The 20,959-nt window shown below is 43.1% G+C and overlaps 1 protein-coding gene across 1 annotated transcript in view; it reads right to left on the bottom strand.

The window, feature by feature from the left end:
* TULP4 (TUB like protein 4) overlaps window positions 1–20,959 on the bottom strand; it is a 75,977-nt gene that overhangs the window by 27,096 nt on the left and 27,922 nt on the right. Inside the window, exons 2-4 of the mRNA XM_069954596.1 lie at window positions 18,992–19,120; window positions 12,160–12,321; window positions 3,874–4,054 (exon numbers count right to left, since the gene is read on the bottom strand). Of these exons, the coding sequence (XP_069810697.1) occupies window positions 3,874–4,054; window positions 12,160–12,321; window positions 18,992–19,120 (472 nt within the window). The remainder of the gene's footprint in view (window positions 1–3,873; window positions 4,055–12,159; window positions 12,322–18,991; window positions 19,121–20,959) is intronic.

The raw sequence follows: 20,959 nt of genomic DNA, 5'->3' as shown, positions 1-20,959 counted from the left end.
GGCCCTTATAGTGCCATGCCAAGTGTTGTGAGCCACTACCATGAAAGCAGAGCACACTGCACTTGGGGGGGGAAGGGGGGGGGGGGGGTTCCCACGGGTCCCATTGGTGCCCTAAGTGAGAGCCTACCCTAAATAAGAACCCAGCAAAGGTGCAGAAGAGTTGGCCATATAGACATAATGGTAGGAAATTCAGAAGACTGTTCAGCAAGTTGCCTATTTTTTTTTTTTTTTAATTTAGGAAGCAAATAAAAAAAATAAATAGACAAGGTCTATATATTATTCAAAATGTTTGAGTATTATATTTATAAAAACATTCTTGGATTAAAAACAAGCATAAAAATCTAGCTGCAAAAACTGTAAACTAAATCTAAAATGCAAATATACTGTTCCCCATGCATACTGGTCACCTGAAGTTACTGGACTAGAAAAGAAATCTATGGATGAGAAGGCAAAGCTAAAACTAGGATACAGTGTGTTCCTTTTATTTATAGAATGCTGAATAACACCATATTCATCATGGATAGAAAGCAGCTATGAGACAGGCAGTACATAGTCAGAGAATAAGGTCACAAGCACAACAGAATACAGAAACTAATTTTCTTCAAGTCTCATCGTGGTATACGCCCAGCTAAACACATGGTTGTCTATATGGAGGCACTGCCGGTATACACTGGATATAATTTGTACTAAACCGTTTAAATGCTGCTGTCAAAACGGACAGTGGCACTTAAATAGCTTGGATTACCTTCCCTGGTAATCCAGTCAGGGGATGGGCTATCCACAGTGAGACCGCGAGGAGTTTATTCATTCTCAGTGCAGTCCGCAGCCTCTATGAGGCCCTCCAGATACTGCATTGATCCCTATGTCTCTAGGTACTGCATTGATCTCTATGTCCCTAGGTACTGCATTGATCTTTATGTCCCTAGGTACTGCATTGATCCCTATATGTTCCTAGGTACTGCATTGATCACTATAAGCAATCATGGTATTGCTTACAAACATCCACTAGGGGGACTACACAAATGTGTTGACAAACAAACATTTTTTAAATACATAAATACATCATTCCATAACAAAAGTTTAAATCACCCCCCTTATGTTTAAAAATAAACATAATTGGCATTGCCGCGTGCACAACTGCCCAAACCATTAAAATATCAAATTGCTGAAAAGTGAGAATTTTCTAGATCCATAAGGGGTTAAACAATAGACATTGTCCGAGGATTTTCTGAACATGTGTGGTTTTGGATTCTTACGATTGCAACACTGATTCAGGGATCCGACGTGTTTTACAGATCTTGTCAGTATGTAAAGTCTACTCTGAGCTTGTTTATTTCAAAACAAAAGACACTTGGACGGTCATCGTACTGGGTGTAAAGTCTTCACATCTCTATCCAGCTTTGATGTGTGTCCATTTAAAGGGAACCTGTCACCCCCCATGCCGGGGTGACAGGCTCCCGACCCCCCGTTAGAGCCCTCTATACTTACCTAATCCCGCCGGGTCCCGCTTCTGGAGGTGGTCGGGTGATGAAGATCTCAGCAGCTGTAGCCCGACGCTCATAGAGAATGACGGAGCGCTGGACTCTCCTGTCATTCTCTATGGGTGTTGGACTCATCTCTCAGCGCGCGCGCGCCGGGCTGCAGCGGCTGAGATCTTCATCACCCGACCATCTTCAGAAGCGGGACCCGGCGGGATTAGGTAAGTATATGGGGCTCTAACGGGGGGTCGGGAGCCTGTCACCCCGACACGGGGGGTGACAGGTTCCCTTTAAGTATGTTTATCAACCCTAACCAGTCTTTTAGGACTATCCAAGTACAGGCCCTGTAATCTATTTTGCACCCCTATAGTTCATCTATGCCCTGTATTTCCTACAGTTCTCTGTGCCTAGAGACTTCCATTTTTACTTCTAAATGACTCAAAGGATATTTGGTAGATGTTATTTGCCGCCCACTCCTGAAAGTGACTCAGAGTCTTGTCAACAAGTTATACATGTATATTAATATCTAGCTAGAATAGTCGATAAATTGTAAAACTGCGCTCATCGAATACATTCTAATCATATGGCAATCATAATGCTACTAGCACAGGAGAATGGCTGGGTGCGCAAGAGCCATCAGCTTTTATATATGTGTTACTGGGAGGCAGATCTATTCTATGAATGATGATGCAGATGTTACAAAACAACTATACTCAATAGCTTCATATCACATTATCAAGAAGCAGCACAAACAGATGACTACCTTGGATTAAAGGGGTAGTGCAGTGTCTATCTTTTTCTGATTAACACACATTACAAAGTTATATAACTTTGTAATGTGTGTTAATAAGCGGTCTGCCCCCCAATCACTGTCAACCCCGTCCTCTTCTCCCGGGCGCCATATTGGGTTGATGTCGTCACAGCAGGGGGCGGATCCTGGTCTCCTTCCTCTTCTCTGTCTTCCATTTCCTTTTGTCTGTCATTCAGCAGTGAATGGGAGAGGAAAAGGCTGCTGGTGCGCATGCCACCGGCAGCCTTTTCATTGGCTGGAGCGCATCACATGGCTTCCAGCTTGCTCAGCCCTGAACCTCATTATTTTTGTGGAAGTTTTTTTTGGCAGTGGGGGGGGCTGCTTTTAACTATTTTAATGTCTGTAGTCAGTCTGTATCTTGCCATTGCGGTGACATTTTTTGTGTGTTTGCAACTTCAGCCGTAGCAACTTGCTCCTGCCTAGTGTGAATGGTGTTCTAGGAGAGCTGACCAAATTTTTTTTTTTTTTCCCCTGTGCTCAGCCCTGTTTGGCGGCTTTTCTCTCCCATTCACTGCACCTGCACCGGGAAGGGAGAAAGGCAGCCGAAGATGGCGGGGACATTCGGGAAATTCGAACGGCGATAGTCACCGGTGGGATGGTAAGTATTTTCTGTGTATGTCTTTTTTTTTTTTTTTTTTTTGGGGGGGGGGGGGGGGGGGGGGGTACTCCTTTAAGTCACATCATCATCCAGAAGGGAGACAAATGGACAAACAAAACCTCTTTCATGTAGGAATGATCTTTCCTTGAAAGAACTTCCCCATGATATTCCCTGAAAGATCTTTCAGTCCTCGCACTGGGTCAGGGAACAAGTCTGAACCAGCTTAAAGCGACTCTGTACCCACAATCTGACTCCCCAAAACCACTTGCACCTTCAGATAGCTGCCTTTAATCCAAGATCTGTCCTGGGGTCCTTTCAGCAGGGGATGCAGTTATTGTCATAAAAACAACTTTTAATCCTACAGTGCTGTGTCTAATGGCCGGGGCTTACATTTGTAGATGCATTAGGCTGGCACACCCTCTCTGTCCTTCCTCTCCACCCTCCTCATCATTAGGAATGATCCAGGCAGATTTCTTCCTATTCCCCCACCTGTGGCAGCCCGGCACATGGGCTGGATCGTTAATACACCTGTGCAAAGCTCAAACAGCAGTAAATGTTCCTGGATCATTCCTAATGAGGAGGAGGGTGGGGAGGAAGGACGAAGAGGTGGTGCCAGCCTAATATACATATAGCCCATATACAAACGTAAGCCCCGGCCGTTAGACACAGCGCTGCCGGATTAAAAGTTGTTTTTATGACAATAACTGCATCCCCTGCCGAACGGACCCCAGGACAGATCTTGGATTAAAAGCAGCTATCCGAAGGTACAAGTGGTTTAGGGAGGACAGATTGTGGGTACAGAGTCGCTTTAATGCACATGTATGGCTGGAGAAACAGTTGTGCACCTGACAATTATTCCTTTAACAGTGGCTCCTTTCCCCCCACCCTTCTCTATGGACAACCAAAGCCAACAGAACCTATGTGAACTATGACATTTACATACATACAGAGAATCATACTGTATGTTCCCCCTGCTAGTATTTTACCTTGAGGTGGAGAATAGTCATCGGAGTCCGTGTCGCTTTCACTGCTATCTTCCACAAGGAAGTTGGGGTAATTCCATGACATGCTCAGAATGCCGTCCGACTCATGTAAGAGAACATGTGCCAACATCCGACCATGGCAGTCCATTACTATAACCTGCCCATCTGCAGTCCCAAAGAGAACCTGAAAAACAGAGAAGAGAAGAATTAGGTCTCTGCATTTCTTTATTCTCATATATAAGAGCTTGGATAATTCTGTATATTACTTATTTTTCCAATAAAAATAAGCCCCTGGTAGATCCCAGCACTCCTGGATAACGCTCTGTGGGTCCATTGTAAACTAGTGGATATACCTTAAGTACTGCAGAATTTTACAGTCAATAATTATGTCTAAACTTTATCCTGTCTCAGTGTTTTCCCCTCATCTGAGACTTCCACCATGTACACATTTTATTTATTTTTTTTACTATGGTGTCCAGGAACTTCCATGGAGCCACCCTATACCACTAAAGACGATTCCCATAAGGAAATACGCGGAGATAAGGTCTCTTTCAAATGAGGCTCTGAATGAGTGCTTAAAGGGGCATCCTGCTCGGGTAAAATACATGTTAAAACCGGGCAGGTTAACCTGAGGTCACCAGCAACTTGACCTCACTGTGATTACTCTCCCAGCATTACAGAGTGCAGAGAAAGCTGGCTGGGGATATTGTTAAAATGAGCCGTCTCAGAACGGGGGGTGGGTGGGGGAAAGGAGTTCAGAGCAAAGACAGAGAACAGCTCGCACACAGTTTTCTGTGTCTTCAGCAGAAAGCAGCAGCTCAGAACTGGGGTAAGGAGACAGGATAGATAATAACAAGTAGGGAAAGAATTTTTAGTCTCCAAGAAGGGGGATGACTCAACATGTATTTTACCCCTTTAAAAGGGGTTGTCTGGTTGCCTAGGCAGGGCGCTTTTAAGATATATGCTTGGGGATGGGGTGAATAAATAAAAGAACCAACACCTTACTCTATACGGCACCGCCAACGCAGTCATGGAGGATCGGGGAGGAAACGTCACAGGCCCGTTCAGCCAATTACTAAGCTGTATAATAGCAGCAGAAAGGTGTCTGTTCCCTTACTCATTTACTCCACGCCCGGATGTCCCCTTCGACAAGTTACATTAGAAGAAGAATATCGATATTGGGTACAAAAAGTAAATATAGTGCAAGTATTACAGGCCTGAATTGATAGCTCAACTTACTAGAAAGTTAAAGGGGAACTCCAGAAAAAGAAAAGTATAAACCCTACATGACCAGTTAAACTAGTAAAAATAACTTATTACCAGCTTTGTACCGTTCTGCCGCCAATAAGTGACTGAAACTAACCAGAATACGGAGAAGACCATGTGACTCTTGTTCCGGCTCTGGGGCCTGGCGTTGATTAAGGACACCACCTAAGCCACGCCCCTTACTTTCCTCACCACTGGAAGCCAGGCCCCTTAGTGTGACGTAACCGTATCACATGACCCGCGCTGCTGCCAAAAGCAGGGAAATGTACTCTAACGGTGCTGCCCAAGAAGATGCCCGGGCACAGAAACGGAGCAGCCAGAACCCAGCTTTGGTGGACTGGCCCAAAGGAAGAAACAAAAAGGCTTCTTTTTTTTTTTTTTTTTTTCACAGGTCTCCAGAGTACCCCTTTACTATATTTGTATATAAATGTACTTTGTGACATTTTCGAATGTCATTTCATCAAGGGACAGGATGAGAAGAATACTAAACAAATTTATAATACTGTGATATTATAGACGTGAGAATTGGAATGTATGATGGTAGAATGGCGGGTTTATAGGGCATTTCACTGAATAATTGAGTTAGAAAGAAAAGCAGGCGGCCGGCAGAGGAACTCATAATTCTACTTAAAGGAAGCCAGACGTCTTCACATGGGAAGAGCAAAAAGTCAATAGTTAATGAAATCTCCCTGGGAGCTCAATAATGGTTTTATATAGCAGATTCCTCGGACACAGAAAACTGCATCGCTATTATATTACTCATCATGAAATGTCATCGGAATTTAAGGGGTACTCCAGCAAAGAAAAAAATATATATTTCAAATCAACTGGTGCCAGAAAATTGTAATTTACTTCTATCAATAAATAAATAATAAAAATCTTGCAGGAAGTGGTGTACTCGCTCCAGTCTAATGCAGTGCTCACTGCTGCCACTTCTGACCATATCAGGAACTGTCCAGAGCAGGTGAGGTTTTCTATGGGGATTTGCTGCTGCTCTGGACAGTTCCTGACATGGACAGAGGTGGCAGCAGAGAGCACTGTGTCAGATTGGAAATAGTACGCCACTTCCTGCAGGATATACAGCAGCTGTTAAAGGAGAAGTCCGGCGAAAATTTTTATTAAAGTATTGTATTGCCCCCCAAAAGTTATACAAATCACCAATATACACTTATTACAGGAAATGCTTATTAAGTGTTTTTTTTCCCTGAATTTAGTACTGCATCAAGGCTTCACTTCCTGGATAAAATGGTGATGTCGCGACCCGACTCCCAGAGCTGTGCGGGCTGTGGCTGCTGCAGAGGATGATGGCAGAGGGATGCTCAGTGTCCTTCCAGTGCCCTGTGTCCCTCTGCCATCATCCTCTCCAGCAGCCATGGCCCGCACAGCTCTGGGAGTCGGGTCGTGACATCACCATGTTATCCAGGAAGTGAAGCCTTGATGTAGTAATAAGTGCAGGAAAAAAGCACTTAATAAGCATTTCCCGTAATAAGTGTATATTGGTGATTTGTATAACTTTTAGGGGGAAATAAAAAACTTTAATAAAAATTTTCACCGGACTTCTCCTTTAAAGGGGAACTCCGGATAAGAAAAACTTGTTTTCTATTAAAAGTACATTAAAAGCTATATAGATGTGTCTATACAATGTATACGTTAGAAATCCAGGAAGTGAAAAAATGGCCTCTGTGCCAATTCACATTGTCTCCTGCTCATTCTGCTCTCCCACCTTAGGAGACAAATATTTCATGCCTCTGTCTCACATTGTGTGTGTTTGCTGAGCACAGGCTGATGATGCAGACAGAGGGCAGGGTGTGATGTCACAGGAGGATTGGCTGGATCCTCCAATCCCCTGAGTGATTCACCATCTCTGACCAGCCTGAAGCAGGTGCGGCAATAATTATACTGATTGTGTGGGTGGGGGACTGTGATGATCAGCTGAGGGAAAGCAATGTATTCTGGGAAATGCTAAACCAGGAAGGACAGAAACAAACGGATTTTTGGTCGTTTCAAAACTGGGATAGATAGTTAAGTAATGCTATATGCTTCTGCAGAAGTTTCATTTTTTTACCTCTACCTGGAGTTCCCCTTTAAGTGCCAGAAGACTGGAGATTTTGTAATAGAAGTAAATTACAAATCTATAAAACCTTCTGACACCAGTTGATTTGAAAGATTTTTTCCCCCCGCTGAAGTACCCCTTTAAGACTTGATACACTACAATTCAGAAGAACAAATAATAAAATACTACAAAGATAGGACTGAAAAGTCCCAAATCACTGAAAATCATGAGACTTGATTGTAATTTATCAGAAAGGCATCGGCTTCCAAACACAACAATTCTATCCCCACTTATTAAAAGTGGCTCTGAATCCAATTATGCCGGGAGTGTGTAACAAAGGCCTCGCTGCCGTCTACATGGAGTCCCTGCTGACACTGCCAGGGTATTATCACCAATCACAAACACTTCGTCATCTCATTAGCTGCTTCTATGTGCAAAACAAATGCAGGAAGATCCCCTGACAACAGGTCAGAGTATTACTGGCAATAAGGTCTGAGAAACTGTGTAAATGACAATGCCACAGCTGCTAGCATGTTCTGTTGGCACAACTAAAGAGATGGGGTGGGACTATATTTGCACATTCTAGTTTTGTATCTGTAGACACTCCGAAGCAAGCCGAAGCGTCTAGCAGGTACAGTATGCTCCGGCCGGCAGGGTGGGGGTGGCGGGAGTCGTTTTTAACTTGCATATTTGCAGCGGGATGTCACTCTCACTTTATTTCATTGGTTAACAGTGTCAACTGGGCAGGGTTTCATGGCAGTGGTCCCATTTCCTTGCTGGGGGGAGGGCCCAATTGCCATGAAGCTCCGCCTAGGTGACAATGTCCACCAATGAAATGAAGCTATTTTGCGGCAGAAAGAAGACGCAGACAAGTTTTATACAGGTGTATATCGAATGTGCAGCATCTAAGCTTGTGGATAGTGCAGAGAATCCCACAGGGTAATAGGGGTGACAGTATCACTTTTTTTTTTTTTTTAAGGGGACAATGAGCACTGTGCGCAATATGCAACTATAAGCAGGTTAGATTTGTCGCAGTGACAGCGGACTCTGTGCACAATAAGGAGCTATAAGCAGGTTAGATTTGTCGCAGTGACAGCGGACTCTGTGCACAATAAGGAGCTATAAGCAGGTTAGATTTGTCGCAGTGACAGCGGACTCTGTGCACAATAAGGAGCTATAAGCAGGTTAGATTTGTCGCAGTGACAGCGGACTCTGTGCACAATAAGGAGCTATAAGCAGGTTAGATTTGTCAAACCTGCTGATAGTTTGTCTTTAATTAATTACATTTTAATCAATAATATAATTTCTTGCTTTTCCTCAATGAAATGAAGCCAAAGAATGGCGTGCACAGATAAGTCAGACGGCTGATGACTGGCAGGACTTAATCGTCAGAACATCATTAACGGCAGGAAACAGATTTAGGTTAATGACTGATATGTTGGCTTCCAGCATATGGCCGCTTCTACAAATACCTATACGGTTAACCATTTTCCACTGCACTGATCGGCGCCGTTTAGTCTCCACAGATGTACATGGAGTTAGAGCTGGATAACCGGAGGCTTTTTATGCACTAAGCGATATGTGAAATGATAATATGCTACGACGAGTCTTTCTTGGTCAATAATTGAAGCTACTCAAGAATCAGGGCTGGAATTTCGGGAGAGCAAGTCAGGACATCTCCCTCGGTTCTCCTCCCCCCCCCCCCCCCCCCCCCCCAGCTATAACGCTCACTCCATTGTTTAGTGAACAAAAAATGAACGTTTACATCTTACAAAGTGAACCGTAGGGTTTTTAGGCAGCAAGTGACATCTGAAATGACCGGGAGCTTCGAGAAACCGGCTACAATGTGTCCTGGTTAATGACTGAAGATATTTAGGAATTACGATGGGGGTATAGGTAGGGCAAAATGAGGCTCCCACCACCCCTCGGCCTCATTACTCGCTCCATTGTTTAGCAGAGAGGGAATGACAATCTAAAAACATTGTTGTGTAGCTCCAACAATGAAAACATTTCATTACGCAACTCTTACTAAAATATACTGGTACGGTTTACAGTTCTGAGTTTCAGAGATCTCTCTGCATTGTAAGTAGAAGAAATCAAAATTGAAAGAGTCTATATTTATTGCCAGGCACATCATTGCAAGAGAAAAAGATGGACATAGAGCTATAGCTGTGATCTGTTATTATACATTTCTATATACATTACACAGATATTTGTCAATGAGGCGGGGCCTAGAGCATCCATACCCTAGGCCTGTCGATCATGAAGATGCAGCCCAGAAGCGTGATGACAGAAGAAGGTGGAGAGAGAGGTGCTGCAGGCCAAAGGAAGGGATGCTCTATGCCCCGCCTCATCAACATCCCGCCAGAATGAAATCTATTTGTAGCCCAAATAAGGGTTCCAGCAGACACACAGGCCCTGGGAGCAGCCATGCAATGGGGAAAACTAAATAACGGCAATGGCGGTTTGGGGGGTTCTGGCGGTACAGAACCGGCTTAAAGGGAAACTATCAGCAAGTTAGACAAATCTAACCTACCGACAGTCCCTATTATGCACAAGGTGCTGAGGATGAAGGTATGTCTGTTACCTATATCCTCTACGCCGTTCCTGCATCTGGTAAGGCCATCTGGAGCACTGGGTTGTGGCACTGATCCGACCCGCCTGCTTCCCTGATAATCATTAGAAGGGGAGGTCCCAGTGCTCTGGGATGGATCTGCTCTGGGAACAATAGCCCCTATTGCTTCAAACGGCCTTATTAGACGCTGGACTAAACTAAAAACAGCACAAAAACAGCATCAAGAATGAAGGTAAGAGACTTAGCCTCAACCTCACGCCCCATACGTAATAGAAAGATATCAGTAGGTTAGGTTTGTCTAACCTGCTGATAATTTCCCTTTAAATAACAGTGTAACTATATTGGTAAGATTGTCATATGTATTCCTTGTGTTGTCAAACCCCTTCAAGTCGACCTCATCATGACACCATAACCCAAATTGTTTACTCCGCGTCAAGAATTACGAGAAGTCTTTCATTGGATCAGTGCTGATGGCCCAACCCCGACCGTCAGATCCTAAGGATTGGCTATCAGTGTATTAGGCCTGACACAAGTCCACTGCATTTGCATGTGATCTGCTGTCAATCACCTGTATAATATCAGTCTTCCATCCTCCTGCTTCGTGTTCATTCTTCATATTAATCCCAACAAGGGGCTTAGGAGTCCAACTAGTCTCGGAGAACAGGTCTCGTTGCTCCCAAGAACAACTTTTTTTGTGTGTGTGCAGAGTAGAAAATGAAAAGCAATGTTTGATGAGGCTATAACTGCAATCCTTCAGATTATGCCCACGATTTAACTATACAACACATGGTGTCAAATTAAATCAAAGCGGATTAGGCAGAAAGGTTTATGGGGATCATGGACTTAACCCTCCTGAATGACATTTCATGTGTTATTAGGTCTTGGCAAAAGAATATTTGTGAACTTCAGTTGAATGGAGGAGTCGCTGTACAGAAGACGTGGTCACGAGTTGTTCACTACAGGAGGGATGTTCAAATGTAAGCTGTTCGTCAATGGCCGAGATAGGGAAAGGATGTCCAGCAAGTAGTGTTGAGCGGACATGCCGACCTTTTCGGGTTCTGCAACGTTCTCTGAACCCAAAGGCTTGGCATTTGACACCTGGTGACTGGAGAAGTTGGATGCTACCATAGGGAGTCTTGAAAAACATGGATACAGCCATAGGCCATAGGCTGTATCCATGTTCTCAGAGCAGCCCTAGGGCAGCATCTGACTTCTCCAGCTGCCGGGAGTCAAATGCAGAGCGTTCGGATTCAGAAAATAATGTAGAGCCCGAACAGGTCGGCACGTCCGCTCAACGCTGCCACCAAGTTTCTGATTATTGACCTAGGGAGTTAATTGTAATTGTCTTATTTTATCAATGAAACCTGGGGTCTTTAAAGGGTTATTTCACCCCCAAGAAATTCTATCAAATCAACTAGTGCCAGAAAGTTCCAGAGAATTATAATTTACTTCTAATAAAAAAAAATCTCAAGCCTTCCAGTACTTCTCAGCTGCTATATGTTCTGCAGGGAGTGTTGTATTCTTTCCAGTCTGGAGAGCAGGAGAGGTTTTCTATGGGGATTTGCTGCTGCTCTAGACAATTCCTGAGATGGACAGAGGTGGCAGCAGAGAGCACTGTGCCAGACCAAAGAATACACCACTTCCTGCAGGGCATAAAAAGTACTGGAAGACTAGATTTTTCTTTAATAGCAGCAAATTACAAATTTCTGGCACCAGTTAATTTAAAAGAAAAACATTTGGGGTGAACAACCCCTTTAATTATTGCTAAAATAATGGGGTTACACAGGATGTGAAGCACTGCAATTTCTCCAGAATTTTCCCTCCAGTTTCTATACTTGCAACCATATCACAACTAAGACCTATAAGCATTTCTTGTAATACGCATTTGTCAAAGCATCATTAACCACTTACATTTATTCCCATTCATGTGCTTTTAAATAAGTACATAAAAGTTAAAAAAAAAAAAAAAAAAAAACTTCTGACACGTCAGAACCTTTGAATAGTGAGAGCAACTGGGCACCAATTATCAAAGCTTCTGTTTTTTTTTTTTAAAAAAACTTTAGTTAGCCTTTAAAAGCGTAACATTTAAATATTGTGACTAATGCGAACCTCGAGCAAGCTCAGGTTCATCCGAACTCGAATGCTCAACATTTGACTACAGGTGGCTGAAGAAGGTGGCATGGAAAACATGGATACAGCCTATAGCCATAGGTTGTATGCATGCTGTCCACAACTTCCTAGAGCTGCATCCAACTTCTTCAGGCACCGGTAACTATATGCTTAGCATTTGGGTTCGGATGAACCTGAGGGTGCTTGATGTTTGCTCAACTCTAATCGTGAAGAATTTTCAGAAAGTCGATACAGAGGATTTAACCATCCAAGCAACCCATAATACCTGTTGATCATCTGGTGTCCAAATACCACAGGTGATTTGACTTTCCAGGTTTATCTCCGATGACCAATGTCGCTGACCACTCACTGAGCCCACAAGTACAAATCCGTCTCGGTATGATATCAAAGCTTGCGTGCCATCGTGACTCCACGTGAAGTCGCTAACCTATCAGTGGTAAAACAGAACACAATTAGTGAGGAGGAGGAGAATGGATCTCACGGACATACAGTTAGGGTTGTTGGGAAAAAAAAAAAAAAATTTTTTTACTAAAGTGAGAAATCTGACTGTGCATTTCATAAAACACTCAAAGGAGAAGTCCGTCAAGAGGATTTTTTTCAAAATGCAGGTGCAGGGGGAAACAGACTATACTTACCTCTTCCTGTGCCTCTACAGCACTGGATCACCGCTCTGGGACCCCCGCTAGGCCCCGGAATATCAAGCAGAGCTAACTTCACGCCGGCTGATGGACTGCCCGCTCAGCCAGTCAGTGACAGGGACGCCGCTGCAGTCACTGGTTGAGAGTGCTGTCTATAAGCCGGGACAGGTATTTTCCCCTGCTCCAATCATTACAACTCGGGGGGAAAATGCCTTCCTGGAGTTGGTCACACAACACAACGTGGGCATGGGGAGAGGTGAGCAATACTTGATTATTTTCTCCCCTGTCCTGTGTTATCTTCAATGTGGCTAGACTTCTCCTTTAAAAAATGACAGGCATCCCAGAGAACAGCCCAGGGGCCTTTACACTATAAGTTAATTTCATTCATTTATAAGAACTCTTGCTGCTTCAGTACTCTATAAGACTGGGTTCACACAACATTTTTGCAATCTGTTTTTTGCAAAAAAAAAAAAAAAAACAGATGGAAAAAACAGATGCATGTGTGTGCATCCGTTTTGATCCAATTTTCCATTGAATTCATTAGAAAAAAAAAAAAAAAAAAAAAAAAAGATCCTTTTTTTTTTTTAACGGACACAAAAACGAGGTCGACTACATTTTTGTATACATAAAAAAAAAAAACCTGATCCGTTTTGATCTTTTTCTTATAATGGAATTCAATGGAAAAATGGATGCACACACGCAAAAAAAATGTAGTGTGAATCCAGCCTTACAGGTACAGGATGCACGTTCATTTATACACTGTCAGCCTTCTTGCTTTACTATACTCTTTTTTTTTCCCTCGACTACAGTTCTTATTCAAAACCGCAGAGTCAAACAATTGGCATATATTATTTATTAATGTGAATTTCAATTTTATTTGTGCCAGTGGAGATCTATGAGATCTATGGCGTTGTGGCTTTATATGGATTTATTGACAATTCTGCTGATGTACGGCCTTTTCTGCATAGAATAAGCAGTACGATACCCAACACAAATAATACAGGACTATGACAGTAAAAAATAAACAGCAGGATCAGACACATGGGTTTATCTGTTACCACGGAAAAGAACAGGTCAGTCCAGGGGTCAAGTGCAAAAAAAACAACATGAGAGCCTTTCGGTTACTTGCAAAGCATCCTCTTAAATGCACTGGAACAATATAAAAAAAATACCCTTATTGCAAAGGATATAAAGGAAGGTGTGGGAAGGGATTGTGGGAGTCATCCACTGAGGACGGCCATTAATGCATACAGGGAGACGTTCTGCTCAGCAGATCAGCGCTCGCTTCCTCCTTGTTCCCTGCTCGCGGTCTGTGCTATCACATGCACACACATCGAGTAGAAGAGTGGGGTGGTGGGAACCCGCTGCCTGGAAGATCTTTAGATTGTCCAAGCTGCCCATAGGAGAGAACGGCGGTCTACTATCGCCATTTTTATTACACAAGGCAACATGCAGCAAACAGTCGTTGAGCTGATGGTTTTTTTTCAGAATGTTGAAAGATCACGATCAGCCGACATCGTACATGTCAGCTGATCGTGACCTTTTAAAAGCCCTATTAAACCAAGCGATTATCAGCCGGAGGGGTCGGTAATTGGCCAAGTATCGCTTTGTGTAACAGTGCCTTTAGTTAGCTTTTGCCAAGGGACCTTGTAAGCCTATATTTATAAGACTCTCTCCTCCTCTGGGCATGATCACACAGCAAATTCAGCGGAATTCTGTGGCGGAGAGAAGCGGATGTTGTTAAAACGAGGGAGGGAATGTTTACACTGAGCGGCAGAGCTCTCCGCCGTGGAATCCTGCCGGACAGTGTCAAACTACATCACTATGGGAGGGCTCACACACCTCTGTTCTCCGCTCAAAGAATTGACATGTCCATGCCATTGGCACTAAGGCCCTGTCCCTTCAGCAGCGTCATTGAATAGGCCGACCTATAGACATAGGCTTCGGTGTTTAGGATGCCAAGGAGGGGCAGGGCCGACGGCATATGTGTTGGCGGGGCTATGGAGAATGACGGGCATAAAGCTCCACACATTTGGCGCTCTCCACTTAGAGTAACATGCATTTTTGAGGGGAGAGACCACAAAGAAATCCTTTATAAGGTAAGATATGAAATGTCCAGAATATAAGCTTAAAGGCAACCTGTCACTCCGGCTGCCAGGGCAGAGCCCGCCCGACCCCTGGTGGAGCCCCACATACTTAATCCTTCCAGGAAGTTCCGCTCCTGGACCCAGTCCCAGGGTGATGAATTCACCACCTTACTCTGTCCATGCGCTATATGCAAATAACTAGAGACGAGTCCGGTGTCCATAGAAAATGACTGGTCCAGTCATTTTCTATGGACGTCAAACTCATCTCTATTGATTTGCATATAATGCATGCACAGCTTCCGCCCTGGGACTGGGTCTAGGAGCGAGACTTCCTGGAAGGATTAAGTATGTGGGGCTCCACCAGGGGGTCCGGCGGGCTCTGCCCTGGCAGCAGGGGTGACAGGACCTCTTTAGGAATTGTGCCAAAATCTCCTGATACGTAAAGAGGGGTGGGGGGAGGAGTGACACTATCAGTTTAAACTAATCTTACATTAAGTTTGGTTCTAATTTACCATAAATAGACTATGGGTGTCCCTTTGGGACTATTTTGCCAAGTATACATTATGATATCTATTTTTAACAGTTTTAAAACGTTTGGTTGTGCGTTTCTAGTTACCACAAAAGCCCAGGTTTCACGACAACAACAGCGTCCATTCTCTTCCACACCACTCAAACATTGCATACACATACACTGAACAATCTGTGAATGAAGCAGCTATACCTTATATAAACTTTAAAGTGTCACTGTGCTTTTTTTTTTTTTTTTTTTTTGCAGAAATCAATAGTCCAGGCAATTTTAAGAAACTTTGGGTTATTGGGTTTATTAGGCAAATCTTCCATTATCTGTATTCAAAAAGACTTTCCCCAGGTCCCCCTCCTCCCTCTCTCTGATTCACTGCTTATTATCAGGAAATCTTGACTCTTTTACATCAGTCGTGCCCTGTGTAACCTATGGAGAGGGGGAGGAAGAAGGTTAGTCGGCAGCAGAAAGCAGAGAACAAAGGATTACACAGCAGGACCTGTGTGAATGCCAGTATTCAAAGGTCAAATTAACTCTTTGTTGTCCTGTTTTGCTGCCTCATCTCCCTACACCCCTCTCCTTCCATAGAGAACAATGAAGACAGGGGGAGAGCTTCAAATTGCTTTTTCATGATGATAATGCATTTTTCAGCTAATAAACCCATTAATGGTGCGTTCACACCTACAGGATCTGCAGCTGATTTTCTGCAGCAGATTTCATTTAAATAACTGAACACAGCATCAAATCTGCTGCAGATCTGCTGCAGATCCTGTAGGTGTGAACGCACCCTTACAAAGTTTCTTAAAATCTCCTGTATTATTGATTTCTGCAAAAAAAAATTTAAACTACAGTGACACTTTAAGCACGCACAAAATCAGAAGTGTTATCGGAGCCCGCTTACTGAAGATCAATCATTAGAAGACTTAGAACATCCAGTAGTAAATGACGGAGGAAGAAAGTGCAAATCGATTGCTTGAAGAGCTTTTGTTTTGCTCAGTAATGAATTCGGAGAAGATCCTGGCATTGACATCCAGTCTACTTTTCTGAAGAACTCGTTCAACGTACCCGACGTTTCAGGTACCGTTTTCAGGATGAGCCATCGTGTGTGTGGACAAGCAACACTATTTCTCACCATTATATAACTTGTAACAACTATAGTGGGTTAGAGTTGCTCAAACTGGATTATAGAAATGAGCGAAACTGGAGGACGCTCAAGACCAATTGTTCGGCATTTAATTACTGGTGGCTGAAGTCGGATGCAGTCCTTGGGAGTCCTGGAAAACACTGATACAACCATAGGCCTTAGGCTGTATCCATGTTTTCCAGGACTCCCCTAGGGCGGCATCCAACTTCTTCAGCCACTGGTGATCAAATGCTCAACAATCGGACTTGTTCGTGATCCTGATGGAACGCAGTGTGAACCCAACCTTACACATAACCTTCCATACAAGATGCTCCCATATTAGTTCTCCCATATCATACAAAATCTTAGCAAATAAGAAAAATCATTAACACTAATTCAATACAAATTTTACCTGACTGGATAGCCCCCTTTATAAGTCGCCTTTATGGTTTCAAACCCCAAAAACACAGCAATCAAATCCAACACAGTTAGGAGTCAAAGGTTTCATTCGATGTAATAAGTGTGCAAACTGCCGAATCGAAAATTTTCCTATAGGAACGGAACAGGTCACTTTCACGGTCAATGATTTCACATTTATAGTAAAAGAATTTTTAAGCTGTAACAGTGCAGAGGTCATTCGTATTACAGAACGCCGCGCAAGAAGCAAGCAGTGGTCACACGTCAAGAATGCTTAAAGTGAGAATAAATGAACACATATATATATATATAAAACATATAACTGTTGTCTTTAGCTTCATCTTTTATCTGCACATTTTACAGAATGTAACCGTGACCCAAATGGTGGCAGTTTTACAGCTATCAAATGTGATAGGTTATGTACGTCTTTAAAATTTCTCAATTGTTCCATGACAAGATTCTACAAACAGATAGTTTCACATTACTAAATAATTGTATGCAGAGCACCAAGTTGTTTTACGATTGAAAAAATTTTTTTTTCAAAAAACACAGGAAAGAGCATTACTTTTTTTTTTTTTTGCCTTCACACAAAGCAAGTTCGCTTTCATTCTGCTGCGAGACTGTAGAGACAGTCTTGTTTAACTAATTAGCAGCCAGGCTGGTAAAAATAATAAACAGCCCATGCTTACCCGACTGTGCTCCTGCTCGAGTCTCTGGGTCTTGGCTCACTGACAGCCTGACCAGTCAGTCACTGGCTGCAGCAGTACTGTGCACCGATTGGCTGGGGTATTCCCCCCCCAGAAGTTATACAAATTACCAATGTACAGTTATTACAGGAAATGCTTATAAAGTGCTTTTTTCCCTGCACTTACTACTGCATCAAGGCTTCAATTCCTGGATAACATGGTGATGTCACTTCCTGGATAAGACGGTGAGGTCACTTCCTGGATAAGACGGTGAGGTCACTTCCTGGATAAGACGGTGAGGTCACTTCCTGGATAACACGGTGAGGTCACTTCCTGGATAACACGGTGAGGTCACTTCCTGGATAACACGGTGAGGTCACTTCCTGGATAACACGGTGAGGTCACTTCCTGGATAACACGGTGAGGTCACTTCCTGGATAACACGGTGAGGTCACTTCCTGGATAACACGGTGAGGTCACTTCCTGGATAACACGGTGAGGTCACTTCCTGGATAACACGGTGAGGTAACTTCCCGGATAACATGGTGAGGTAACTTCCCGGATAACATGGTGAGGTCACTTCCCGGATAACATGGTGAGGTCACTTCCTGGATAACATGGTGAGGTCACTTCCTGGATAATAGTGTGATGTCACTTTCTAGATAACAGTGTGATGTCACTTCCTGGATAACATGGTGATATCACTTCCTGGATAACATGGTGATATCACTTCCTGGATAACACGGTGATTCCACGACTCCCAGAGCTGTGTGGGCTGAGGCTGCTGGAGAGGATGATGGCAGAGGGACACAGGGCACTGGAGGGACACTGAGTAGGGATGGTCTGAACCTGGTTCGGATGGGGTTCGTACGAACCCGAACCCTCCGCAATGATTACCGCTGTCTGCCCGCTCCGTGCAGCGGGCGGATCCAGTGGGAGGAACGCCTGGAAAACTGGGATACAGCCATAGCCATAGGCTGTATCCCAGTTTTCCAGGCGTTCCTCCCGCTGTATCGGCCTGCTGCACAGAGAATCTGATGCCGAGCATTTGGGTTCAGCCGAACCCGAACCTCGGCGGGTTCGGACCATCCCTAACACTGAGCATCCCTCTGCCATCATCCTCTCCAGTAACCACAGCCCGCACAGCTCTGGGAGTCGGGTCGTGACATCACCATGTTTATCCAGGAAGTGACATCACCATGTTATCCAGGAAGTGAAGCCTTGATGCAGTAGTAAGTAGAGGGAATAAAGCATTTTATGTGCATTTCCCATAATAAGTGTATATTGGTGATTTGTATACCTTTTGGGAGGCAATACAATACTTAAATAAAAATTTTCGCCGGACTTTAAAGGGGTTGGCCACTTTATAGTAAAATAGTTCAGTATATAGTATTAGTAAGTGTATTCCCTGCACTAGCTGACAGCAGATCCCTGTGTACATCATAGCGGTAATACCCCTTTAACAGTTAAACCTATATTATAAATATAATATAAATATATTAAACTGACATCTACCCTCTATTAGCGGTCTTCCCTAAAATGTTTACCCTCTGTAAAGAGGAAAATTAATTTCCATATACCAAAAACCATCCGTTCAAAGAAAGAGAGGCCAGATTTCCCACCCACCTGTGCGCCACGATCATTGACCAGTTCCACAGACCATCTGCCTTCGTACTGGATCCACACAAATATGCCTCCGTCTGCATCGCAGGTTGCCAGCTTCTGGAAGGGCTCATTCCATCTCACTAGCACCACCTGATAAACAACAAAAACAAGATCAATCAACATTACCAAAGACTCGGTGCCTGCCTCTCGTACATCTCTCCTTGTTATGATTCATTAACTTCTAATTTATCTCTTGAAGTTGGAGCCGTCAGCCATTAATCACTAGATTCAGAAATCTTTGGTGGGCGCATTAAGGGGTAGAGCACTTTAACATTTAGGATTCCATTTCATCCGGAGAGCTTACAAGTCTGGGAAGTCAACCCGTTTTTTCTGCTAAGTATAATGGAAAACAAGTGAGACTCAGATCTAAGCTGGAATACAGTCAATGGTTGTACATTTTCATTAATAGAAGTGTTTAAAGGGGTTATCCAGCAAAATATTTTTCTTCCAAATACACTGGTGTCGGAAAGTTATGTAGATTTATAATTTACTTTTAAAATTCCAATACTTATTAGCTGCTGTAGGTCCTGTGGAAAGTGGTCTATTCTTGTCAGTCTGACACAGTGCTCTCTGCTGCCATCTCTGTCCATGTCAGGAACTGTCTAGAGTAAAAGCAAATCCCCATAGAAAATCTCTCCTGCTCTGGACAGTTCCTGACATGGACAGATGTGGCAGCAGAGAACACTATCAGACTAGAAGGAATACCCCACTTCCTGCAGGACATATAGCAGCTGGTAAGTACTAGAAGGTTTGAGATATTTAAATAGAGTTATTCTACAAATCTATATAACTTTGTTACCAGTTGATTTGAAAGAAAAATATTTTCACTGAATAACCCCTTTAGAGTGTGAAAAATAAAGGGCAATTTTCACATAAAAAAATCAAGAGCAAAGTTAAAGGAGTAGCTCAGCAAAACATTTTTTCTTTCAAATCAACTGGTGCCAGAAAGTAATTTACTTCTATTAGAAAAATCTCTAGTCTTCCAGTACTTATTAGCTTCTGTATGTCCTGCAGGAAGTGGTGTATTCTTTTCAGTCTGGGGAGCAGGAGAGGTTTTCTATGGGGATTTGTTACTGCTCTGGACAGTTCCTGACATGGACAGAGGTGGCAGCAGAGAGCACTGTGTCAGACTGGAAAAAAAAGCAGCTGATAGGTGCTGGAAGACTTCCACATTTTTTTATAGAAATAAAAGACAAATGTCTGGCACCAACTTGAAAGATTTTTTTTTTTTTTCTTTTTGCTGAACTGCTTCTTTAAGAATCTCAGACCACAACAATAATGAATGGGAATAATAGCTGTATTAGCTCACAACTACCTAAAAGAAATCTAAAACATTGGTGTTATCAACCAAAGAGTTCATTTTAAAGACTATTTTGTATTCCTGTTGTACACAATATTACAGGAGGGTCATATTAGAAAAAGTAATCGGCACTACTGTGTCCAGTTCATGTAACAAAGGTGCGTCGGAGTATTGCACTATATACTATGGTGGTGCTCACTTATCGGATAGATTCACAAAATGTCTTAAAAGTCTATTAATGACAAAGCAGGTAGCAGGGACGCCATTAACTCCTCAGCAGCGTGACAGCTGTTTCGCGTAACTAATTACGCATCACCAAAACCGTCTGGTGATGCGTAATTAGTTACGCGAAACAGCTGTCACGCTGCTCAGGAGTTAATGGCGTCCCCACAACCTGCTTTGTCATTGATAGACTTTAAAGATATTTCTACAATAAAGACATGAAAATTTTAAATGGTGAGTGCCCTTATATCATTATCCTTTATCTGTTATCCTTTTTTTGAAGACATCCTGCATTACATGAACTCCCCCCTCTGGTCCATTCCTACACTACACATTATATATACACATACACACATATATATATATATATATATATATATATATATATATATATATATATATAAACA

Source organism: Dendropsophus ebraccatus, chromosome 15, assembly GCF_027789765.1.
Source record: "Dendropsophus ebraccatus isolate aDenEbr1 chromosome 15, aDenEbr1.pat, whole genome shotgun sequence".
NCBI classification, from domain to species: Eukaryota; Metazoa; Chordata; class Amphibia; order Anura; family Hylidae; genus Dendropsophus; species Dendropsophus ebraccatus.
Note: the sequence above shows the minus strand (reverse complement) of the source record. Positions and strands in the feature narration are given on the sequence as shown.